The 27558-nt window shown below is 35.5% G+C and overlaps 2 protein-coding genes across 4 annotated transcripts in view; both read right to left on the bottom strand.

Moving 5' to 3' along the window:
• The window catches only part of dennd2b (DENN domain containing 2B), a 48355-nt gene extending 30094 nt beyond the window's left edge, over positions 1-18261 (bottom strand). Inside the window, exons 1-2 of one of the 3 annotated variants that reach the window (XM_030130857.1) lie at positions 18131-18261; positions 498-596 (exon numbers count right to left, since the gene is read on the bottom strand). In XM_030130857.1, coding sequence (XP_029986717.1) covers positions 498-571 — 74 coding nt within the window. In that variant the 5' untranslated portion in view covers positions 572-596; positions 18131-18261. Of the gene's footprint in view, positions 1-497; positions 597-11521; positions 11685-18130 lie in introns of those variants that run through there. The other 2 variants (XM_030130858.1, XM_030130856.1) reach the window with 2 other exon arrangements.
• A 925-nt stretch (positions 18262-19186) lies between these two features.
• Positions 19187-26821, bottom strand: tmem9b (TMEM9 domain family, member B). The gene is made up of 5 exons (XM_030127236.1): positions 26590-26821; positions 24576-24667; positions 24378-24486; positions 22903-23037; positions 19187-20552 (listed from the first exon to the last, which is right to left on the bottom strand). The coding sequence occupies exons 1-5, from the start codon at positions 26659-26661 to the stop codon at positions 20397-20399; spliced, it is 564 nt and encodes a 187-aa protein (XP_029983096.1). The 5' UTR covers positions 26662-26821; the 3' UTR covers positions 19187-20396.
• Between the last annotated feature and the right edge of the window lie 737 nt (positions 26822-27558).

Raw genomic sequence — 27558 nt, 5'->3', positions numbered from 1 at the left:
AGAAGTACATGTGTAGCTACTGTATGTGAGATATGAGACTAAATCTTTTCTTTCCAGTCTGCTCGCTCCAACTTTTTGGTTACAGAAAAAGTGGTAAAAATGCACAGGATGATAGACTGTGTGACCAAATAGTCAAGATAATACGTATCATTCCCAAAGTTGGTTTTTCTCTCTCAGCAGGACATTGTCAGCTCTCAACATGCTAACACAAGCATTAACTCACTACTCACAGTTTAAAGTTGGATGGGGCCCTGGTCCAGGATACAGGATCGTACTTGCAGAAGCTCTGAAAGTGCTATCATGACTGACAATCACCACTCATTCTTTCCCATGAGGTGAAAAATAGAAAAACTACTTGGATGTGATAAGTGGTGAGCGGTTCAATGGAGTGGTACTGTTACAACTTAACTAAAAAAAAAAAGTAGTCGGACAGATACGCAGAAGGTAACACAGTATGAGTGAACTATTCATCCAATAATGTCCCAGGTGTTACTGACCTGTCGGGGTTGTCCCGGGGGGCTTTACCCCCTCCTGCACGAGGGACAGCCTTCGAACTCTTGTTGGCAGTCATGTTTGTCTGCAAACCACCCACTCACCTGAAGGACAAACACAAGGATATCAAACATTAGACAAACACAAAACCATGAGCTGAAATTACAAAACCATTTGTACAAAGGTATTTTCAGATAATGTCACTGGAACTATTTCTATAACACAGGGGCTCCCAAAGTGGGGTATGTAAACCCCTAGGGGTACTTGGAGGAAGTCTAGGGGGTACCTGAAAATTTTTTGGGAAAAATACATTAAATAAGTTATCATATACTGAATACAAAACAAATAATGAGAGTTAATGCTGAAATATAAAACACAATAAATACATTCACATAATAGTTTTATTTTCAATCATCTTGTTTAAGCTTTGGTAAAATTTTAAGAACATTTCTATTTCACATTATTCAAAATGAGTTTATTTGAGTAGCTAAGTAATTATTTTTTGATGATGAAAGATTTGTTTATTAATTAATGACCAATTTATTTATTTTTCTCATCAATGAAAGAGGGTACTTTTCAGTTTACATATTGCACACAAAATGCACTTTTGTGTGCAAAAATAATTTAACATATATATATATATATATATATATATATATATATATATATGTATATATATTTATTTATTTTATTTTTTTTATATATTACAGATAAATATATGTTGTTTATTTACAAAGTTTTGAAAATATAAACACACACCTTTGGCACAGGAACAAATTTTGCCAATTTTTTTTCAATCAAAAAGGCTGAAGCAAGAATGGGGGTACTTGGCAAAAAAGTAGATTTCAGGGGGTTCTCCACGGTAAAAAGTTTAAGAACCACCGCTATAATGTATTCAATACTTTTGGAGCAGAAATGATACAATACTGTGACAAACATGGACTTTAATCCATTGTCATATGAAAAACCAGATGGCCAACATTCCTTTAAGACCACAAAGAGGCCGGTAGTTGTCTCAGTGTGAACTGGTCAGCTCACATTACATGATGTGGCTTTATAGCATGGCTCACAACCAGGGTTTAATGTGTTACACTTCAGTATTAAAGGAAAAGGACAGCTTCCCATGGTAGCTATGATTATTTTAGGCTGTACCCAAATAACTACTTCAAGTCTTGCTGCCAACATTAGTCTGACTTAAGACACTTTCAGATTAATCATATATTTACATTAGATTATAGCAGAATGTGAATTATTTTACTTAAACAAAATATAATGTATCTGGCAGAGCATCCCACATGACCACATCTGCCATGTTAAATCACCAGAGCAAATATTGCACACGACTCTGAATGGACCAAACGCAAGTGGAAAAACTAACACAGCGTACACAGACACAATGTTATGTCAGAAAACTCCTGGATGAGGTAATGCTCCACCTACAATATGACCCTTTCAGCATCAAACAACACAAAGGTACAATGCTGCCACAAAACCTGCTCTACTGACAAACTTTACACAAGCCCCAGATTCACAAATAGTTTGAAAAATACTGTCATTATTTAAGCCCCTTATCTCACACACCTCGCGGCTTCATAATGTTGGTTTTGCAGCTACTAACATTGATAGCTTTAATGGAGATAACCACAATGGAATAAATCTGCCCACAAATATTTGCGCTGTATTGTGATACTGCTCACAGTCCCATTACCAGTCAATTAAAAAAACAATAAATCACAAAAACACATTTGCTTATTTATTCTTGATATTATCAACTGTAGTGTAGCTGATAGAGAATTATTAGTCCAACAATGACATCTCAAAGTTGAACACAAGTGGTTGCATTGTAATTAGAGCATTGTCATTTTCATGTAATATATGCCTAATAATCAAATATTAGCCAAGATATGATGTTGGTTAATTTATTGCTCTTGCTCGTGATCTAGATATGAGCTAAATAGTTTTGTTTTTATTTGCTGAGGTTTGTGATTTAAGGCAAGGGGGAAGATAGGATGAGTTGAACAGGATTTTGATGATGGTGCTGAGAGCATTCAAAGTATTAAAGCACATTGGACACAGTTCACAGCCCGCTCTTAAAGATATGTGCTTTTATGTGCTATCAATCCACTTTATTCATCCTCTATTAAACAATATAAAGAGACAAAATGGCTGAAAAAATGCTCCTTATATAAAATGCTCTTCTTGAACATGTCTAATTAGACAGCTGTTAAACTCTCCCTTCAAACTGACGGCCATTAACCCTGAAAATCATGTTATGAAATGCAGCATTGACCGATTGCTGCAATTGTTCTGGTGCATAAAGAGGTCAAATGGCAATCCCTAGAGATCAGAGGTGGAGGATGGGAGGGTGCTTGGCAGTGTGACTTGTTTACAGGAAGTTGTTGTATGAAAAAGCCAGCCAACCAGTGGTGGAGCTGAGTCCTATAGAGACAGATGAGGAGAGTGAGGCAGCATTCCTGCTGTCAGCTATTTCCTGTAACTGTGGACTGTGCTAAGAGGGCCGCACATGCATCATTATTATTCATCCAACACAAAAATGGTGTCGTCTTGTGTGGCTTACAACTCTAATCCTCTGTTATATTATCACACTCAGGATTGTTTTTCTACAGAAAACTGAACAAAATAGAAAAAAGCTACATGGAGAAGATATAACTGAACTCAAAATAACTCAGAGCGATAGGTAAATCAAAAAGCATGATGATTGTTCTCAAATGACTGTTATATATTAATGAGGCTCTGGGACATTTGTATCATGGGACACTTGGATGCATCAGAGGTCAACCAACACTGGATTTTTAAGGCAGATAAAACAACATAGTTTGGAGCAGGAAAACATTCATAGCTGATTAATCTCCAAACATCATCCGTGCTCCTCCCCCTAAAGTTTTGATAGTGAAAATGCATTATGTATGTCTGAAAGTAACCATCACTTCATGAGAAACTGTAAAACTGCTGAACTGAACATCTAAGTGAAAGTAACAAATATGTACATGAATGAATCTGAATCACTGAATATCAAAATTAAAATAACAGAATAATAACTCTGGTATTAAACATTAAACAGACTTCAAAACATCTATGACTATGGAGTTAATTTGGTATTTTGATTGATTATTTTCCCTAAAAGTTAGTATGTCTGGTTTAGCAGTACAGTATTAGCAATTGGCCACCCTTGGCGCCAACTTCCAAAACTATCAAAATAGTTCTTATGAAGCAAAAACATAACAAACACATCTGTTTTTTTTTTGGTTGTTATTTTTTTGCATCATAATGAAAACCAGCAATTGTATCACTGGCAAGACAACAAGGAAATACCTGTAAGATATTTTTTCATATAGATCAAAATTATATCAACTTTTATTTGACTAATATTCACTGGTAGTTAAAGTATAAAACAAGCTTTGATGAAACTTGTTATGACTATTTCATGAGATTTAAAGTGACATCTAATATTCCCAATGTCTGATTAGAAACATACAACTTCAGTTGTTCCAAAAGCCATGTTTATTTATGTTCATTTATTATTTCCATTCTTTTGGTCTGAAAAGGCTACAATCAAAGAAATGGGTCAGAGAGGCCCAGGATGGACTTTGCAGTGTAAACACCAAGGCGTTAGCCAACTGACTTCCTGAGCTCTGATACCATCTCCTGACACAAAATCTCAAGCTGTAAACAGCCACGTCTAAGAATGCTCTGGAGTACCTTTAAAGTGCATTCAACCAGACTGAAGACAAATTTTCTCTTGAGATGTCAGAGCCCAAGGCAAACCAAAGGTCATAAGAGAAAAGTCAACAGTGTCAAACTAGCTAATGGGAGTTTTTTCTTTCAATCACTACTGTCCCACTGACAAATCAGTCACTGGTTTGTTATGGACTTTTACAGAATGAGGCAGGGCAGGGCAAACATTAATAAGTGTGGGCACAAAAGGCTGGAAGGCATCATTCAAGAGATCACTTTGAAGAGAAATTCTGTTGCATTTTTCATCTACACATAGCAGACTAAAGTAGTGTGTCATTTCTGCTGCTAGGGGTCTCTCAATCAAAACCATAACAAAAGATGTGGTAGATGACAAATGTGAAGTAGCATGGGGTCATGGGAGTTTTTTTCACCACCACTGCTATTGAAAATCTAACACGACTACGGCAGTTATTTTATTTACAAGAAGTTCGATGACGTACATTCACATTATGAGAAATGAAAGCTACAGGTATGATTAAATAGAGATCAAAGTCCTACCTCTTCCAGACCTCATTTTGCCAAAAAAAACAAAAAAAAACAAACCTTAATTACAGTCAATGATGAATGACAAGTCAATTTTTTGATCCCAATTAACCCATAAAGAGCCAAACATACATCGGCAACCAAAAGCATCTACTGATCTAAAATGCTAAACACCTGTTGCCCGACAAATCATATCAATACATGTAAATAATTAATGTAAAATGCAGTTTGTCATCTTTTCATAGTCATCAGATATGACCCATTCAGAGTAGTAGTGAATGTAGAAACACAGTTGTCTTCTACAACACTGATTCACCAGTAAAACCCATGGAGTTGGATCAATGACAGTGAATGGAGACACTGGGTTTATGTTCAATTAATGATATATTTTACTGCAAAGTCACTTTTCCTTCAGGTGTCTGTTTTTGACATAATAACCCTCAACCTCAATGTGAGCTTTTATGAACATCTACATGATCAGTAAATTAAATATAGGAAAGTTGGTGATTTTCACTTAAAATGCAAAATACATAGCATAATATTAGAATAAATGGTGATAAATCACTTAAGAAATATTACAAATAGAGATAAAAATTCATTTGGGAACTGTCACAAAAGTAGCACTGGGTCTTTATAGATGAAATTACAGCATCATTTACTCATATGATGTTTGTCAAATTAAAAGATCATTTTACAAGCAAAGAATACACATCCAAAAGTTGATGTCATTCTAACTTCCTCTCTCCACGATCTGTTCAGAACAGCTTCAACATGACCTGGCTTGTGGTGATTTTCACATCTTTTAATACTTTTTCACTTCCCTCTCAAAGATGAGGTGAAATATGTCAAGGTAACGGTCGTTCTGATATTGGTAACATAATATTAATCACTTCTTAAGCACTTCTGGTTAGATGCAAACCGCATTTCATTGCTTTGTACTTGTGACATGTGTAATAACAATAAAGTTGAATCAAATCAAATCAAATCAAATGTACCACATGAGATGCAAACCACTGAACCCTTTCATACAAAACTAGAAACTACTTACTTTACCATCTTTATCACAAATTATGACTTTCTTGACTTATGACAATATCTTTTAAAAGGACAAACATCATACATGTAAATGGTTCCATCAATTATCATGTCTATTTTTCAAGGTTTGGTGTCCTGGGCCAAATTGGAAGGAGCAGGACTTGAGCTCTAACATTGACATTAGTAAGGGATATCACACCACTAATCAAATGAAACAGGATAAAGTTACGGATTTCTCAGTTATGGAAACATTTAATACACAAATTACCAAAGCAGTCATTTATAGAGCTTTTAATGTGTCAGAGGTACATATTAGAGGATGCATAACATAACAATGCTAAAATTAGCCTCTTAGTCATGTTAAAGCTGGTAAAAATTGGCAACAAAGGAGATTTACCAACTTTTTACCAAGGTTTTGTCAAGCAAAAATGTCCAAAAAAAAACTGTGAATCATCTTAATATGAACCTGGAATCCAATACAGACAATATTGTGTTTAGTGTTGTGTTTGTTACTGTATTTTTTTTTTTTTTTTTCACTCAAAATTTCCCAACCAGGCAGGTAAAAAAGAGTCAGGTCAATACAGTGAGATATGACAAATATGAGAAGGCATGATCAGAGCACCCACTGTTTTTTTTAACAATCTGAATGAGCAAAACATAAAACCAAAATCTGTTCTTTATTCAGATATTCAATCCCTTCATCTCAATAACCTAACTCAGACATTTCAGGATTTTTACTGGTTTTGTCATGTTCATGCCCAGAAGTACTTAATTGATTACATGAGAGGCATATCAGTGACGCATACTTTCCTCAGCAACAAGAGGATATTCATGAAATAGCACTACAACAGCGTCTCCATTAGACTATTTGGGCTGAAATAAAGAGCCCTTTGTGTTCAGTATGTCCTTGAGAGGGAGATGTGGTTAAAAAGTAAGTCTTTTTATCAGAAGTTCGTGTGTGTGTGTTAAAGAGACTCAATTAGGTTAGAAAAATTTTCAGAGGAGAATCCACACGTCCTTGGCCCTGTCACATTTGACAGATCATCTGATACACAGGTCTCACTACGGGGAGGTATGTACTAATATTTGCCCTATCCATCAGACGGCAGCTGCATTCAAAAAATGTTGAAGAATGTTTTCAGAGGGTAAAAGAAAGCACAGAAGTCGACAGAAACACCTGAACGTGAAGCCAAAAGCCTTGTTCTCATTCTTACAACATCACGATACAAAACTTTCATTAACCTCTTGCACCTTTCTTTTTAATCTTAGCCGACCTTTTAAAAGTTGTAGAAAGAGACAAACAGCTTCCATAAGCAGAGGCTTACACTTTAATTCTCCTCTCTTGTCTTCTGCTGCTGAGCTTTTCTACTAAACCTGTTCCTGCATTTCTGCTGATCAGCAACCTGACTTCAAGGTTTTTAGAACCACCACAAACCATACATCCAGCCAAGGAGCAAAGAGGAAAGGAAGGATGAAAAATATCTGCAAATTCTCAAGTCTTTCCAGACGTCACAACTCACTGGCAAATATGAGAGCAGTAGCCCACACACAGATCTAGGCCATTGTTTCAATATCTGCAAAAAGACCTGTTTTGTCCACTAAAGACCAAAAGAGACTGGAGGTTGAGTCAGATCATGTTAATGGAGACTGTGAGAGTGGGACTTGCACAAATAACCTGGCCTCTATATCCAGCATTACACGTATGTGAATAGTGCATGTGGGCTTTACACACATTTAGTCAAGTACAGCAGTCCAAACATGATGAAACAGCAAAACTTCCCAGCTGAAACTCAAAGACTGAAGTAATTACTTTCTGGATATATGTATTTTGTTCATGGCTGGCTGTCTCTGGAGGGTAGTTTAAAGCACTGACGGCTATCCAGACCACTGTGTCTATGTAACAGAAAACCACCAAGGCTGATGCTACTGGCAGCTGCACAAAGCTTTACCTATATAATTACCTACATAGGCTACTCTACCACAAGGTTTACCATGTTGACACTACAGCACTGTTGGCCAGGTGCAAATGATTCCTTTTTTTATCTACTTTTTTTTTTTTTTTTAGCCTTTTCAGCTTTTTTCATGGTGAAAAAAAGACTATTTTGTGTTGTGAAAAAGAGGAAAAACCCTTCTGTGTAACCTAGATATGAGCATGCACAGCTGCAGAGGCAGGCATGTGGAAAACAGGCTTAGATCCATCTGAGCTGCAGTCGGGAGGCCAGAATTTGTGTCACACAGCTGACCTCTGACACACAGTCTTTGACTTTTCCAAGGACATAAAGAGGGTAGGATGTTTTTTTCTTAACCACTGTCTTCACATTACTTTAACAAAAATCTTCTTGGTGTTGTTGCTTACATTATGCACCCTTATAATCTTCATCAGTTTCAGGCAAGTTTAGGTAATTCATCTAGGAGATTTTTAAGGTTCTTGTTATATTGTTGGTGCAGTTTATGAACAACTGATCATCATCATAGGACCTGAAACTTCCAGAATGGGTGATTATATTTTACATAAATTCATATGAACACATGTAGAAGAATCTAAACTCAACTGGACAAAAACAATGTTTGAAAGAGCTTAAAGGGTTACAAGAGACAACTGTTTCTCTTACAAGACACTCCATCACTGTAGTGGAGTAAAGGCAGAGCTACTCAAGTGATAAGTAGATCTACTAAAAACATCAACAACTACCATCTCAGTGTCTCCAGTCTTTAGCAAATCTCTACAAAATGATCTAGTAGGTTTTACAGCTTAACAGACTTTGTATTGTGATGTTGAATGAAAGACAGACCGGGTTTGCGTCTGTTGCAGTGAGTTGGGAACAAAGACCAACCTCTTCAATAGTGTTGTGTTGACAGTCCTGTCCAGTGACAGGGGAAAGTCATTGTTGGATCTGAACAATAGAACATTTTAGAAAACAAAAGTGAGCTAAAAAAAAAAAAAAAAAATCTGTCAGACTATTCCAACAGCCATAGGTTTTACCAGGGATTAAATATTATAGGATAGTAAAAACTGTGGATTAAATTGAATTGTGTGAGGAATAGTAACACTTTAGTCAGAATTAGGATGTACTGCAATTCTTGGTGAATAGTGATATTTAAAATGACATTTTAACTGAAGCTAATGCTGATACAGATGTTACTTTTTGTTTCTTCATTGTGTTTTTGTTGCCATTTATTTCACTCTTAACAAAGAAAACTTAATTATATAACTATAAAACTAGCTACTATTGTCATGTCTTTCAGCTCTTCATCTTTATATTTCAGTGAACATTGACGCACTCATACAAATTATGAAAAGCCACTTAATAAGACATGACGCTGTCATTAGTAAAAAAAGATATCTCCTATGACAATACTGATATCAACAAATGTTAGACCAACACCGATGCCCTGTTGATATATCAATGCATCCCCAATCAGACTGAGCAGGAACAAACTACTCTGTGACCAGATAGTACATGACTACATCATTGCTGTCCGAAAGTTGCAGATTTACTACCTCAGTGATACTTGTATAAATAAAGTGACACCATGATCCAACTAAGTGTAGAATTCAGACATCCACACCATACTTATGCAACCATTTCAGACTCTTCAAGTGAGAAAACAATCAGCTGCTGACATTTATTGCTTTGCCAATGGGCAGCATGGAAATCAGATATAGTCTAACAATGAATATGCTGTTGCCCACAAAGTTGGAATACAATATGTTTTACATTTTCTCATAAAATGATTGTGACACTGTGATTTATTCTTCATAGACAGTGTAACTAGGACTCAGTATGTAATCATTGCACCAGGTCAAAGGTGATTACTCATGTGTAAACAGTAGGAGGAATGTGTCTGAAAACAAGATTATTACAACTTTATGGGCAACAATGTAAAGTAACATCTAAACTGAATAGACCAGCTGGTAAAATGGAAACAGGTCTAAAGTAAAACAAATAACAGTCTTCTTCTTTCTTCTTCTTATTACTACTATTACTGAAAGTAGGCATAGAAGACAATACAATTGGATATGATAATAACATTACTACTGACATTTATAGAGAGATAACATCACATGCATGCTTTGAAAATAAAATGTATTAGATATATGGGGTATGTATAGGGATGTAACGATTACCGGTATAACGATAAACCGCAGTAAAATTGCAGATGGTTAGTATTACTATTTAAATTCTAATTATCATGATGACTGTGTTTGATTACTGTACTTCTAGGAGGAAAAAAACCCTATGTAAAGCTATGCTTTTATGTCAAATATTTGAGTATAGTTTTAATTTATTACAATTTTGATTTTTTATGCCTAATATTTGGTACCAACATTCACTTTTAAAGTCTTTGAAAAGGTTCATTAAGCATCTTTGTGTTATTTATGCAATAAATTATATAAATTTTTCAAATCGGATTTTATATTTTTTTGTGTTTTCTGGCCTTTAATGTTGATATAGTAGGTTAAAGTGAAAAAAATAATAGGCAGATGAGATGAAAAAAAGACACCAAACATGGGTATAGTAAACATTTCTTTATATAGTATATAAAGGAAAAATGTCAGACCACTAAGGGTTATTATTTGAATGTTTCTGCCAACGGAAAGTAGATTGTGCCACTTATTTTATTTATTTTTTTAAATACAACTTGGTTAAATTATTTCAGTGTGTGTAGTTAAGTACTTTTTGAACATTTTAAGCACAATTTCTATAATACCGCAATAATAATGATAACCATGATAATTTTAGTCACAATAGCCGTGATATGAAATTTTCGTATCGTTACATCCCTAGGTATGTATTCATTAGGCTACATTGTTAAAGCAAAGTTGGAATATTTCATTTTCAGACTTCTCTTTTCTCCTTATCTTACAAGGAAAACCCAATACAATTCATGACCTTTCTGTGGATCATGACTCAGTCTATGGGAACTGATCATTTTATTTAGTCATGCATCTTGTTCTATAAGATAATCATATGTTTGTAGTGACCACATACAGCACTATGCAAGTCCTAGACAAACATTAGATTTGTTGATTTAGTAAAGTTATAATGACCACACATATGCATTTCTCAGTCTGTATTAAGATACAGTCTGGATATATGTGACGTATGTACAACAACATTAAAAAGAAAACTTTAAGAGGGAAAAAGCATCTTCTATAAACCAGAGGTAATATTTAGTGTGACCTTCCTTTGCACTTAACATGTCTTTAACCATTTTGAGGTTTGTAAGACCAATATAATGCATTTATAGAAGTTGAGCCTGTATAATCTCATATGATTTATGTAAAACAGACAAGAGGCACATTTTATCTGCTCCCTGGACAGATACAGTCTCCTCTGTCCTCCAGGAGTAGAGGACCTTGTCAGATCTCTTGTCCTGTTTCTGTTTCTGTGGTTTTTCTTTCTGGATGTGCAGCCGTACCGTGGTCTAACTTCACTGCCCGGGGTCGCTGCTTGTACCCGGTGGGACTTTCTACTGCTCTCTGAGGGGCAGATGAACAAACTAGTCCGCTGTTTTAGCCTGTTTGCTACTTCATACTTTAACAAGTCGATGCCCAAATATGGTCACATGGAGATTTCGACGACACTTAAACGCACCTTGCAACTTTTTCACAACACTTTCACTCACTTTTTCCTGGTTTACGTCACCTTTCGGTTACTTTAGTGCCGGCTTCTAAACAACTAGCTAACTATTTACACGTTTAACCCTGCTGAGTTCAGTGTTAACGGTGTAAAAACCAGGCGTCTTTTACCTCCAAATTCCTCCTCACATCCATGGCTGTTTTCATCTTCAGATTATAATCCCTGTGAGACGCACAAATCCCGGTCGTCTACGCGTTGAAAAACTTTGGCCGATTTTGCCGGATACCTGCCCTTCTCAATAAACTCCGACTCATGTCTTTCCAAGCAAAACCGACAAAAAAAAAAAAAAGAGGAAAAAAAAACCTCTGCCCCTCTCACAGCCTGCTGGAGAGTGGGAGGCAGGACTTGTTGCCATGGAAACGGGTTGTTTGCCCCCCACTTTTCCTGGGATTTGGCCCCATGCCCTCCACAGCCAGGCATTCAGCCTCTCTGCCTTGTTTATTGTCATGGTGGGCTGAAGGAGTGTGGATGAATATTCACGAGTTGAAGGCTGCTTATGGGATGAAACCATGTTGCCAGCATTGCAACACATAGTCACACTGAAATCCCCAAAGGCCCACTGGTCAATAGGAATACATTTCACCCACACAAAGATGTCTTTCATTACTACAAATGAATGTGGAGCTTCGCAGCAAGTAGGCACAGACTACTGCAAACTTTTAACAGTATTGTCTATTTGTAAAGAGCCTATGTAGTAGCAACCAATAACATAACCTGCCAGTAACAATCATTTTGGCCATTTTACACATAATAAAACCAATAATGTAATTATTTGCCAATAACATAATAAATATTTGAGACATAATTACCCCTTTCATGCATACTGGTCACTACAGTGGACAGCTATTCTATAGCTGTTCTCTTGTATATTCATGGATTTTGTTGTTCTTTTCGTTGTTGTTGTTGTTTTTTTTTTAAACACATATCTTTATTAAAGTTTTAAGACACTACAAATCTTTTCTGAGATGAATTGGTAACATTATGTAGATCTCTCCTGAGCATAAACCCCCAGAATCACAAGCCCTCCCCATAGTTTTCACACAATTTATCACTAAATTCATGTTTCTGTGCATCAAAAATTAAACGTGTGGTGTCCAGCAGAGTGGACAGTTTTGCAACTTAATGAAAAATAGGTTCATAAGAATTTTTGTTTTTCATTATTATTATTTTTATGTATTTTTGAATTTTTTTGAATTATTTTTATTTTATTTATTTTTTATTTATTTTTCAATCGCATTGTTTTTTTCATGCGTAAAGAGGAATAAAAACAGTCAGGAAAAAATTTTGATTAAGGTTCTCATAATTCGTGCATGAAAGGGTTAAGGAGAAAGTGTCCTTGAAAGAATATGACAACTATGCCATCCACTATACCTATTTCTGATGAGCAAACTACACAAAAACTGCAAAAAAAATTTCATTTCTAAGAAACACAGTCAAATAATGGATTGGATTTTATACAGCGCTTTTCTAGACACCTAAAGCCCTTTACATTATTGATCCATTATTCATTCACTCTCACATTCTCCCTCTAGTGGTGGTAAACTGCATCTGTATCCACAGCTGCCCTGGGGCAGACTGACAGAAGCGTGGCTGCCAATTCACGCCTACGGCCCCTCTGACCACCACCAAACATTCATACGCATTCATACACCAGTGTGAGTGGCACTGGAGGCAAGGAGGATGAAGTGTCTTGCCCAAGGACACAACAGCACATGGACAGAGCGGAATTCAAATCGCCAACCCTTCAGTTATTGGACAACCCACTCTACCACCTGAGCCATGGCCGCCCCCAAATGTATGTATTAGTACAAATGTACAAATATATGTATTAGTACATTATCTGCTGCAATTATTATGTTTTCAAAGGATTTTTTTTATTGTTATCCTTGGTTGCCACATACTGCTTTCTATCATATACAATTAACTGTAAGATATCATCATAGATTGAAAGTCCAGGGACAGTAGTAACACTTTTTTGTAATTTTTGCGATAAATCAAAAAGCGTTGTTATACTGTAGCTTGTCTAAAATATACAAAACTCCTTAAAAATTAACTTATTTTCATGCTATTGTGACATTTTTCTTTTCAATTCAAGGTGCTGCCACATCCCATGTCATCTGTCTTTGGTCTCTCCTACATAAAAAAATAAAACAAATATCATAGTAATCTGTGTATTCCTATTATTAGTATATTATTAAATGGTCAATATTGATGCACAGTACTGTGCAAAAGTCTTGGACAAGCTCTCAGCAGCTCTTGCAGGGTTGAAATGAGCATACATATTAATTTCTCAGTCTCTTTTCTTCAGATACAACAACAAAATATAGGAAATATATGCACAGTATTATAAACACACAAAAGATCCGAAAGTCAGGATTTAGTGTGACCTCTGTTCTCATGACAAAAAGCTGCTGTTGTAAACTAAAGGAAATCTTTGACATGTGATGAATGAAACCTGGTGTAAAAATCCAGAAGATTAGTGCAGATAATCTCATTTTGTCTGAGTGAGTAAAAGATGTGTTAACTGCAAAGGGAAGTCACACTAAACACCTCACACTTTGCTCTGTAGAAGTTGTTTTATTTTTTGCTGAAACTTGTTTTTAGTAGTGTACATATTACCCATATATGGTTATATTTTAATGTAGAGACTGAGAATTGCTTGTGTGGTAATCATAACTTTGCTACAACAGCTAACCTAATTGCAAAATACTATGTGTTAGGCCTATGTTTCATGATGCATTTGTTAAGGAGATGGTTTAATCAACATTTTGCTGATCAGTTGTGTTAATTTTACAAAATCTTCATGCAAAGTTGCAGGTGAGAAAAAATGTAGTGTAATAAAACAAAAACACTATCCGCCTCTAAAATACAGAGGTGTTTAAAGATGCATTAATATAAAAAGATAAAGCTAAAGTACATATGCTTCACTTACAGGTACAAGGCGTACTAACTGTGGAGTTACATTCCCCAAATACATAACTGTAAACATACTGTAAAGCCTATCTCAAGTGTTTGTTTGTTCTGTTGCCAAAAAGCATCACTGCTTCAGAGCTAAACCACAGGTCTAAACTGGAGGTAACCGCAAATATGTAAATATTCACTGAAAATGTAATGGCCGCCTAGGTTTCAGTTAACTTGAGCCAAATGAAACCCATAAACTTTCACTGTGGCTCTGGAGTATTCACTGAATGTAAAATACTCAATAAATTCTTTATAATGTCAGCTCATCGAGACCATTTGTGGCTGATCGCTGTGTGTGCTCATTTAGACACATTGTTTACAGAGAAGCATAAGTATTTTCAGAGAAATCCAAATGTCTGTAATATGCTTCTCAGTGGTCCAGAGGTCAGCACTTATCTCCTCATTCTAAAATATATGTAAGTTTAGCACGAGATGTTTCTAAGCAAGATATTGAACTGATTAACCAAGTTTTTGTTTTGAGAAAATTAGAAAAAAATACTATTAGTCCTTCCTCTGGAGATGTTTCTTGCTTATCAAAAGCTCAGAATATTTGTTTTAATATTTTCAGCATAAATATGTCTCTTTAGTCAGTACCAATACATGGAGCTTTACCAAAATTTATTTTACTTTTAACATATAATACACATAGATGACGTTGCATTTACTCCTGTTATGTTTTTGTTGTTGTCGATACTGGATATAGATGGAATATAGTTTTCTTATTACTACTTTCTCCAGGTTAAAACAGGAAAAAATGGAGATGAATGACAACAATACAACATTTATTTTACTAGATAATCATTTAATTGTGTCTCTATTTAAAATTCTGAATTAACCCACAAGCACCCAGTGTGACTTTTGTATCAGTTCCCAAATGATTTTTTCTCTCTGTTTAACCCTTCTTAAGTGATTTATCACCATTTATTATAATATTATCCTCTGAATTTTGCATTTGTTCCAGTGAAAATCATGTATTTCCCTATGTTTATTTGACTGATCATGAAGATATTCATAAAAGCTCAGAGTAAAGTCAATGGTTATTGTAACAAAAACAGAAAAAAAATGAAGAAAAGGTGACTTTTACAGTAAAATCTATTAACAACTGAACATAAACCCAGTGTCTCCACCCACTGTCATTGATCCAACTCCATGGGTTTTACTGGTGAATCAATGTTGTAGAAGATGACGGTGTTTCCACGGCAACTACGGAGCCTCTGAACGTCCAAATGGGTCATATCTGATGACCATGAAAAGATGAATAATTGTATTCTACACCAATCATTTACATGTATTGATAGGATTAGTGGATCAACAGTTTAGATCACTAGATGCTTTTGGTTGACGGTGGATGTTTGGTTCTTTATGGGGTAAAAGTCTTTTTATATGAATGCCATCATTAGGCTTTTTCAACCTAACTTTGTTTGCAATTTCTGGACGGTGAGAATAGGTGGAAGTTATCTGCAATACTGCATCCCAGAATAAACAGTGGCAAAAGAAGACCTTAGGGTAAAGTCAAAACATTCAACACAATCAGTCAGTTTAAGTGGACCTTGAGAGGAAACTGTTTCCTAAGCTGACAAAGATAACCAAGCAAACTGTGAAAAAGCTAAATACCCTGTGTTGGTACCATCAGACAATCGTTCTCTGTTGTTTTTCTATAGATGTAGCATCAGTGCACCAGATATTAAAGCTGTACCCATCCATAAAAGCTGCACATCAGTTACTCCGCTCCATCCCGTCTCTTGGGGTGTCTTATCATCCCACAGACTTGGGAACAGAGGAAGTCACAAAACTCCGACATCCGTCATCACGGTTCGTACCATCAGCTCAGCAGGAAGCCTTCAGCTCTGCCACTGTGCAGCTTTTCTCAGAGCTCGCCTCAAAACCTTTCAAGGTCTCGTAAAGATTCTCCTTCCTGAGAACACAGTAAATCCTCAAAAGAGAGACAATGGCAAACACTGACTCTTTTTAGTGGGATGTTTTACCAAAACGTAACTTCAGCTTCAACTAGTGGAATTCATTGTTCCACTGATTGGAGAACCATCTGGATTTCTCATGAAAAGCCACATCCTCTTCTCGCATGAAAAATAAGGTTACAAAAGAAACACAAAATATGCATGTCATCCACATCTATAATCACTCTCACACATGAAATCTGTGACAAGGCACTTCTTTATATCAGGCTAAAAACTCTTTTTTTCATGTTCATGTATATTTTCTTGATTTCTCACCAGCTGAAGCCACAGTCAAAAGGAAGTAAAGATTTATCCCAACTAAAATCACTAAACCGTGTATATGTTTGCCTAAGGTTATTCCCAAATCCTAAAATCCAACGTTGTAAGATCCTCAAATATTTGAATGTTTTAGGATTCCCAAATCCTAAAACATTGGAGGGGATTATTCCACAGGGCTGTGAGGCTTTTGCCACCTACTCGTCAAAAATTTACCTCAAATCCCTTTTTCCAGCCTCTGGGTATTTCAGAGGTCAGGGGTCAAAGGAAGTATGGAAATTATGAGAGATGATCAGATCCCACATGAGAGAAAAGGAGCAGAAGCTACTGGATGATCATGTGCCTCACTTTTACTGAAAATATACAAGTACAGAGGAATCAGGTTTCAGAAACAGACCTGAGGCGGCTCTTAAACTCCAGGATTAGGTTTAGTCAGGCTGACGTGTCTCGTCAACACTCCTGCTCATGTGTCTGAGATTCACCTCGACAACACTGACAGAGAAGACACTAAAGAGTAAAACGTCAGAGAAAGACAACTGTATGTGTCGCCTGCTATAAATACTGTCTTCAAAGAAACACACGAATGCACGACACTCTGTACAGAAGTCGTTCTTTTTATGATGAGCAACAAGGAATCTGAGCTGTTTGATTCCTCTCAGAGTTTACAGCCTTAAACCCACATTAAAAACACTTTTGTTTTTTTTACTGTCTTCAACCAAGAGCAAAAAAAAGCTATTAAATTCCCCTACTCTAGAAAATAAGACTTGCATATGTGCATGGTATGTGATGGTAATAATAGCAATCATCAATTTACTGAGTGATGAAAAATATGTAGTTTTAAAGTAATTGGAGAACATTTCATAATAATCTGCAGCTGCCAGTGTCTCTCCACAAAGACTCCATTGTTATGTAACAAAAACACTTTATTGTCTCTAAAATGCTTTGAGCATGCCATGTCTGCACAGATAGGACTCAAGCACAGAGTAGCACAAGGACATTCCTTTATCTCGTGGTATTTTAGCTTTTGACCAAACAGCAGACACAACATCAGTTATGACTATGAAGCCTGAAAGTTAAAAAAATAATGCAGAATAAGGCTGGTTGAATTAACTGAGTGGAAAGTTGCAGAAAACAACAGAGCAGGTACACTGAGGTGAGTCCATAAACAGTGTCTGCAGAGTGTAGATAGAATGTATGGATTTCAGAGGAAGAGCAAATCCAAAGCCTGAGGCGCCCCCTGTAGGCTCATCACTGACAATGCAGCTTCAAGGATGGGGAGAACTTTTCACACGTTACATCAAGAAGTTGATTAGTTTACCTCTGTAGTCCAAACACACTGTATCTGAATGATCCAAACTCAATAACATTCATCACATTAACAGTACACATGACTACAGATGACTTATTCTGACTTTTCCAGTGAACATCAGCTGTCAAAGATGCCACAGTAAGTTGAAATGTTTTCTCCAAAACATTGTTAAATGTCTGTTTCTGCTATAGTATTGGTGAAATGAATCCAAATCCTACCTGCCTTCCTGCGCTGGAAAGAGTTTGGTCAGTGATCCATTTTTGCGCAGAGCCTGTGTCGCTTTGTGTCTGTGTGCAGCAGGAAAACTGGGACTTTTTCTGCGGAAAAAGTCTCCTCCGTATAACTGTATGCAACAAGAGGGAAAAAAGGAAAAGTGGCTGCACAGGAAATGATGACGCAGCTGCATGTAAATCACTTTGTTAGATATATATATATATATATATATATATATATATATATATATATATATATATATATATATATATATATATATATATATTTTTTTTTTTTTTTTTTTTTTTTTTTAAAGAAGATTGTAAGGGTTGATAAACATTTCCAGACATTCTCCAAATATGTGTCCACATGTGGTGCATTAGATTTGAATTCATTTAATGACGTTTTTCCAGGTTTATCCACGAGTTTTTGGTTTCAGTAAAATGAACTGAAATTTGTTTCTAAATGCACTTAATCTATATGATCAGTCGTGGGATATAAGATGATTTTAACCCTTAAAGACCTATTTTTTCTCTACATCCTAAGTTTAGTGATTTATCACCATTTTAAGACAATATTATTCTCTGCATTTTGTATTTTTCTGGCATTTTCCTATATTTTACTGACCATGTAAGTGTTCTTAAAACCCCAGAGTAAATTCAATGGTTATGTCAAAAAAAAAAAAAAAAGAAAGAAAGAAAGAAAGAAAGAAAGAAAGAAAGAAAGAAAGAAAGAAAGAAAGAAAAAGTAACTATTTCAGCAAAATATATGATGAAATATAATGTTGTCAAACTACATGGGTTTTGTTGGTGAATCAGTGTTGCAAATGATGACTATTTAAACATTTCAACGTACAAAACCTCTGAAATGGGTCATATCTGATGACTGTGAAAATTGAGAAAATGCATTTCACCTGCACTATTTAAATATATTGATAGGTTTAATGTATTGATTGTTTAGATCAGTTGATGGTTTTGGACCCAGTGGTGTGGAGGGACAGCAATCTGAAGAATATTACATATGGGCAGATGATGCTAATATAAAGAAAACAGATGCAACAATCACAAATATTACATGAATTTATTTCAAAGTTAAAGGTTTCACAAGTACATCAGTTTAAGAACACTTTCATAAGTCTCCCAATGGCATACTTATCCACTCCAAAGTAAACTTTTACTCATATCTTTCAAACCAATACCAATGCAGCCTTTACAACAATATTATTTAGGACTTTGACAGGGGAACTGATGTTAGACCAAGCACTAGTGCCAGAAACATAAAATATGTACACCGTATCTGTTTAGGCAGTTGAAGAGGGCACTGACTTCATTAGGGTCTTCAACAGATGAGGGTCAATAGCACAGCTACGTTAACTATGACATCAACAAGAAATTGCATCAATTCCTGCAAAGAGATTAATTGAAACTACTTTCAGATATCAAATATAATTTAATGCATTAAATGATTGATTTCACACCAGTTATAAGACGTTAAAGGTTATGGCAGAGATGAAGAATGGATCAAAAACATTTATAAAAGGATTTATTATAAAACATGCATTTCCAAAGGCTGACAGGCTTTTATTTTACACCATTTCCTTTCCCCTGGGGTGACAGTAACTGTTCAAAGGTATAGTTTTGGGTGGATATAAGTAACAGAGCATTACAGCAGCCAGAGGGTTGGTCCATTGATCCAGTCATGTCGAACGGCACCAACCAACATCTGAAGGTTTACCTCTAAAAAACACAGTTGGGCTTGAAACATTGTAAGATTGTAATATTTGGTCAACTTTGTGCAGATGGGACTTCACTGGACACTGAGGCCATACAGAAAATGACAGACTGATGATGATGGTATAAAACATTCTCTTAAAAGATTTATTTTCTTGTGGTATTTTTTATATCTCATTACGACTGTTGTTTGCAATTTTTTGGGTGACTTGGCACTTCTGCAAATTGGACATCAGGCAGAAATTAACTTCTGCTTTTGGAAATGCTACTAAAGACTCTTCATTCAGTATTGTGCAAAGATGAATTCACTGTCATTTCTTGTGTAATCTCTGTTTCTCTCTGTAATCTCTCTTTCCAGCTCTGTTTATAAATCTGCCAGGGACTTGTGCTTTACAGACCCCTAGATTTGTTGACCGTGTTCACCTCAGAGGAGTCACAGTTGATGAGTTTCAAACCACATATGAGACAAGGTAGAGATATAAACTGAGGGCTGTGACACAGTGTTTTTTGCTCCACCGGTTACTCTTTCTCACAAAGCAATTTAACTGAGGACGACGTGACGGTCAAACACAGACTTCCTCTGTTCCTGGACCTGCCTCCTCCAGCGTTGCTGAGCGTGTTCCACTTTGTTCAGCATGTTAGGTCGAGAGTGCGAACGGGACAGGACGTTGTGAGCGTTGGCAAAAGGCTGCTGGTCCTGAACACAGAGAATGGAATAAAGCAGGATGAACTAAAAAGGTCCAACAGGTTCCATAATTATTGGGCATTCATGTAACATTTGTACAATGGTTTACTTTGTGTTTTAGAGATTTAAATGGCCACTTGTAAGTTTTACAATATATGTGATATGAACAGAGGTGGAAAACTATAGAGATTCTTCCCTCAAACAGAACAAAAAAAGATATATGTTAAAAAAAAAAAAAAAAAAAAACTGTGTTTATAAAATAAAAACAGATAGAATGTCTTTTACACTACAATGTCTGTCATGTGTGATATGCACTGTTCTATGAACCAAGGTTAATCTTTTGTAATTTGTTCAGTCTAAGTTGAAAACAGTCTTGATTTCATGGAAGGTGCACTATGATGTAAATCAAAAAAATAATTGATAATCCCTCTAAAATGTATTAAAGACAAAATTACAGGCCTGTTTTGAAAATGTAAGTGGTAGAAAGTACAGATAATTGTGTTAAAATGTAGCGGATAAAAGGAAAACTTAAGTACACACATAACTGAATTATCTACTTAAGTACAGAAACAAAGTATTGTATTTAGTTTAATTATTACCATTACCAGAAAAACAAGAAAAAGTGCACAGCAGCAAAGACTGGTAGTTAAACCACTGCCAAAGACTGCTTTTGTTTAAGGAAAGTAGATCAATGTTTTAGTTAGAGTCTGTTCTGCTGTGAGAATTACATTTCAAAGATTGACTAAACATTGCAATCAAACTATTTCCTCTGTAATTAATGTGGAAGAATTACATCCGGTTGTATTGGTCCATCTGAACATTGTTGCGAGCTACTGTGCTGTGATGATCCGTGTACTACTATGTAAAATTCATCCTTCCTTTAGTGGAGTAAATGGTCTCCCTCTATTTCAGAACCGTCACTATTATAAACATATTAAAAAAACAAAAACAGTGAACCAATAATCTTTACCCTTACAAATAGTGATTTAACATCAGGACATTGATGCTCAACAAGTCTAACTTTTGGCGTACCCTTCTGCTTCTTCTTGTGTGCCAGACACAACAGAGGGTTTGGCAAAGCAGTTCCCGCTTTCCCCTCAGGCGAAGGCGGTCACTGTTTTGCTTTGTTGATATGTAAACACTGTGTCATACTAGAGCATATTGATTTACTGCTGTTCTAAGCATTAAAAGAACTAGTGTTGTAATTAATAGTTGAAAATGGTAAATATCAATCATGTCATCAACCAGATTACTGCCAGAAATGTGGTTTTAGACAATCAGAATGGTTTTGGATGTCTTACATCAACGGGATTAATCCAAAGCCTCAGTTTACTTAACATTAGTCAGTAATTAAGTGGTCATTCCCACCTTGCTGACACATATTTGAAACAAGGCATGATAATTTGGAATTCAAAAAAATTAATAAAAATATAAGAAAACTGTTATATTTTGGGGGATTTTCCTTTCATGGATGGAACATTTTGGACGGATGGTTGAATGAATTTCCAATTACTACAGTAGGAAAGCAGCCGGTCTGTGAACAAACACTGCAGTCTAGTGTTCAACTGTGGCAACTGACTGAATCTATGTAAAAGTCCAACTTCACCCAAGTTTAATTTAACTAAGACACACAACTGAAGATAGTAAGCTTATCCTATCTGCCCCCCTCCCCCTATATATCTGCACTACCAAATTCTCCTTGAAGCCAACAAAGCAAATCTGTCTCACATTAATGTTCTGGTATGTAAACACATCATGTCGTGAAAATACAATAGTCAAAAGATGCCAGTGTCTCACACTAGTTTAAGAGCTTCCTTGCTGCAGTCTTATGGTCTGTGATTGTGGTTACTAATGGATTCTCCAGTGAAGCCTCCCACACATAGAATAAAATCGGATATAGTGAGAAAGCATTTTTGCAGTAATGCATCACACAGTACTGCTCGCACCATCTGTTCAGACAGAATCAGCTGCTGTAAACAATCTAATACAAAACAGACAATATATTGGAACAGAAGATAGAGTTTAGAACAATTCCACCTGTTCAATGACCTCTGTACCCACATGGGTTTAAAAATTATAGAAGAGACCTATAACTTTGTTAAATTTTACCCAGATGGGATGACACTCATGTGACATTTTGTGAACAAGGAAGATAGCGACACCTTAAAATTCTTATGAGGAACACTTATATTGAAATGAGTGTTGGCACATTACTGGTAGGAATTACTTTAATCACAAGAAATTTTAACTTTATGGATGTTTTGCTAAGTATAAACACTGCCTCAATACCATACTTCCTGTACCATATCACATTACTGTAGTTACGATATAAATGGCATTTACTATATTGGTCAACACATACCCCGACATCGTCATCATTTTGGATGAGCTGGGAGTGTCCAAATAGTCTCCTCTTCAACATGGGCTCCAACAGAGTCAGGTAGACCATGTAGAGGAGCAGCAGGCCCAATATAGACAGGTACATTATGATGGTAAACTAAAAACAGAGCAACAAAATCAAAATGGATAACTTAAACATAGAAAGCAAAGTATGTAGTGCTACATATAACCAAAACTAAAATATCATTATGCTTTGGTCTTTTTCAAGTAAAAAGTAATTTTTACATTTTTAAAAAATCATCATATGTAGTTTTTCCACAGTTTAGCTGTCTTGTATGCTGGGGTTGTTTAGTAAACGTGAAAACAAACCCAGCGTATGAAATTTTGAAGAAAAAATGCAACATTTATTTCAAAAGAAAAAAATTAAACATGACCTTCTCAGCTATGACTCTAGACAATTCTCATTTACTGCAGTGGAAAAATCTGATGCATTTTTCTTGAATGATCAATTAATCATTATGTCAGAGCTGTTCATCTTCAAATGGGTTGTGTTGACTAACCAAAAGCTAAATATAGTTTTAACTGATCTCCTGCTGGAACCTAATGATATAGCTATAAAAAGGACAATAGCTTAAATATATTTTACAGGGTATTTCATCTGGTTTAGTCCATGTTTTAATGTTTTATCAAAAATCCTATAACTCTAGGTGTATGTAGACTTTGATCAGTTGCCTTTGGTTGCTGGAAAACAATAAAAAGAAATCTGAGCTAATGTTTCTTGGAGGAGAAGTTAATGCTTGATGGAGCCAATCTTTCATTTTCATTCTCTGAACTGCTTTATCCTCGAGAGGATCATGGGCTGTGCTGGAGCCTATCCCAGCTACCTATGGGCCAAGGTGGGGTACACCCTTGATGTGTCAGATCCATTCTTTGATTAGGTATAATGTTTTTCAGCACTCAGTCAAGGTTGACTGCAAATTAAAATGTCTGTTGGCAATAGCAGTAATCCTGCACCACTGACAATTACGTAACATTGCTAAAACACTTTATACTTTCACCAACGGCCTTCATCAGAATAAGCAATTAATAATAATTGTGATACAATGTTTGAGCTCCAACATTTAATCAGTGAGTTGACAGTAACAATATAAGCAATCATTCTGCCAGTAGATTAAGCAATTTGGTGTTTTGGTTTTTCCCCAAGCAAAAATGTCATAATGCACTGGTTATATCTAGTAAAATGTGACATTTCCAATTGTTTAACATAAATAATTACAGAATACAGTGTATAGATTTAATGTTAACGAATAAATTTGTAACAACCCGACTCTGAAATATCTGAGTATCTAGTATACATGAATATATAGTTTGTGGTTGCTTGTAAGTACATTAACTGACTAACCAATTAGTCAGTTGGGTCTGAAAGGATATTAATCAGCAATTAGGAAAATATCTAAACAATTGTTAAATATTAGAAACAAGTCATATTGAGCTAACCTTGATGGTCCCAGAGCTCCTCTCCTCATATTTACACTCACAACGTAAACAGTAGGCCTCCACATCTTTCCCCTCAACGGGCATGGGTTCAACTACATGGAGACAATTACTGGGAAGAAAAAAAGATTCAACTAGTAAACAGCAAACTAAACAGTTGTTTAATATCAGTGAACATAGTGTCACACATCCTGAACATACCAGTCTTTGAGAGAGACATTTTGTTTGTAGATTTGTCCTTCCACATCTCTGTATGGCGGGCAAATGCATTTACAGCGGATATCCTCTGAGTTCTGTGAACAGATAAGTGATTATATGATTTACTTAAAGGACACAAAATATTCACATTCTAATAAAAAAGTATTCTCTTTAGACAAACTTTCTTGAGCTGTGAAGTTGTCAATATTGGTTTCATAATAAAGTATATAGAGCTCCTTATATTAGAGGAATTAATGTGTCCTAATATGTAATTGTTAAGGATTTGTTGTCAAAAACTACTGTATGTAAAAAAAACAAACAAACTAATGATAGCTAAATTACATATTTTTAAAAAATCATATTTAATCGTCTGGAGGGACTTTATGGTCTTTATTAAAGTGAAAATGTTCCGTAAGAGTTAAATGTTACTTTGACAGTATTGGCGCTCTTGAAGTGTTTTCTATTTATTTAGGTTTCTGACATTATTTCAATTGCATTTTATTAATTTCATATAAAGACATAAACTCCTGACTATGATTGGACTTATAGCATTATTTTTTATTAATTAATGATTCATTTGTTTCCTATTATGTACAGTCATAGGCTTTGTGCTGATGAATATTAAGACTGGTGAGTTAGGCTAATGCTGTCTTATTTAGTTTTTGTGGCTGTTGTTGCTAATCAAAAGTTCTTAAAAAAAAAAAAAAAAAACTTCAGCAAGTAAAAAAATATGTGAACTGTAGTGATATACAACATAAAATACACCTAACCATCAAATATGTGACATAAATATCATAAATGTAATATATGAATTAAAAAATATTGTTGCGTCACTGTCATCATGTTAGCTTGTCACGATAATCTTATGCGAAACTTTTAAATTATGATGCTGACATCCCATTACTTGAATTTTGCATATATATATTTATTGACATCTTCTCGGGGCTATACATAATATTAAACGAAATTAGAGAATCATTTATGAAGTAGTATAACATTGCTACAGATGAGGATTAGGGCCACTGGAAAAATTTTTTAAATTAAGATCCAATATATATATATTTTTTTATTTCTATGAGAAAAAGTCAGAATTCTGACTTTAATCTCAGAATTTTGACTTTTTTTCTTGGATGAGCAAAAGGTGTGTGAATGTTATGTTTTGAAGCTTGTGTACGCGAATTTGAAGAAAAAGCCACTGATATCTGTTTCCCTCCCTTTTGCTTATCTAACAGTGAAATGACTTCCTCCGGAACCTCTCAGATATGTAAAAAGTCACCGAAATCCGTCATTATGTCAGCCTGCTGTACTCCTCCTGCATGCCTTAAAGCAAAAGTGACACTCTCCCTGAATGTCAATAAAAAATAAAAAAAAAAATCTGAGAAAAAAGCCAGAATTCTGACTTTAATCTCAAAATTTTGACTTTTCTCAGAATTCTGACTTTTTTCTCAGAATTCTGACTTTAATCTCAGAATTCTGACTTTTTTTCTCTGAATAATAATTTTAAAAATATATTGGATCTTAATTTTTATTTTTTTCAGTGGCCCTAATCCTCTACATTGCTGATGGTAAAAAATTACAAAAATAATAGTGTATTTATACAACGAGTAAGTGGACGTTTCCTTAAAATCGGCAACGATAGTATTAGTAGTTAATAATATATGTTCGACTAAACACTTCAGTGTCATATCATTATGCACCTCAAATTCAGTGCAGTTCAGTTTAATACCTCAGCTCTATTTACATGAAATACATTAAGACGATCCATTCAGATGTTTGGTTGTAACACAGCTAGTTGGATGTACCAGACATTGACTGGAGACATAGTTTTCGTTACTATCATTAAACACGGGATACCAATGATGGTAGTAATCAAGAAAAATACATACATTTATAAAGCAAAGAACCCCCCTGTATTTACCAGACGAACATTTATTTCTGTTTGGTATCATTATGGTGTTTTGTGCTAATCCGCCGCCGTTTCTCCCTGATGTTAGCTAACAGGCTAACATGATCTTACCTTCGCTGTCACTGTTGAAAGCAGCACAAAACACAGCACGGAAAAAAACTCAAGCAGAAACACAGACTTCATCCTTCAGTCTGTCGGGTCCAGGAGCTTATTTACTAGTAACTGTAACAGTGGTAACAGGACAAAAAGCCTAGAATTTGTCAACGATACCCATCCAGTTAGTGTAGGGATAAACACCCACTGCTCGGCTTCCAGCAGCTGACTTGTAGCTTCCGGAGATGGCGGTCCGTTTCCGCCGACACAGGATTACAGGGAATGCTCGATATCTAACCCGATGGACCGGACCAGCTGGTTTTTCCTGTCGTATTCATTTGTTTTGGCTAAAAACCTTCTCAAATCAAACATAGTTGGGTTTAGTGTGTGTTTCATTTAGCTTTTACATTTCTATCAGTTATTATAGGTAGGGTGATTCTAATGTGATTTAATTGTGTTATTCCTTACAATGGGCGCAGCTCCCCGCCCCGGTTGACGCTGTAGGGAGCACCCGGTGAATTAACACGAACGCACTCATTTTCTATCGTAAACAGTAAAATTAAAAAGCTATGGAAATCAGGGCAATGTGCATTTCCATATTATAATTATAATTTCTCAGCAAGTGCATATTAAACTAAAACGTTCAATTATTTATTTTTATTAATTAAAATAAAATAGACCCATACCTGATATTTTTACCAAACGTGAGGAGGAAAAAGTACACTTCCATTGTATTTGTCAGTGTTCTGAAATCCAGAAATTCTTGCAAAAAAGTGGAACAATGCATCCCAGACACATTACTGATACAGGTATCCTTGGTTCCATAGCAGTTTATTTAAGGGTTATACCCAGAAAACTGGAAAATAAAAAAGAATCAAACATTTGTAGATTTAAGTGTTTTAGTGACAAAAAGTGTAATAACTCTCTCATGGGGGGAAAAAAAAAAAAACCTCTGAAGATTGTTGTCCAAACTATCGACAACTCTCC

Source organism: Sphaeramia orbicularis, chromosome 3 (assembly GCF_902148855.1).
Source record: "Sphaeramia orbicularis chromosome 3, fSphaOr1.1, whole genome shotgun sequence".
In the NCBI taxonomy this organism is placed as follows: domain Eukaryota; kingdom Metazoa; phylum Chordata; class Actinopteri; order Kurtiformes; family Apogonidae; genus Sphaeramia; species Sphaeramia orbicularis.
This window is presented reverse-complemented; position numbering and strand designations above follow the sequence as displayed.

Excerpts from the sequence above, each read along its gene's own strand:
- tmem9b (XM_030127236.1), bottom strand. The coding sequence starts at position 26,661 with ATGAAGTCTGTGTTTCTGCTTGAGTTTTTTTCCGTGCTGTGTTTTGTG. Across the intron at positions 24,487-24,575 it reads AATGTCTCTCTCAAAGACTG|TAATTGTCTCCATGTAGTTG; the intron begins GTATGTTCAGGA and ends TTTTCTTCCCAG. Across the intron at positions 23,038-24,377 it reads GGAGCTCTGGGACCATCAAG|TTTACCATCATAATGTACCT; the intron begins GTTAGCTCAATA and ends CTCTGTTTTTAG.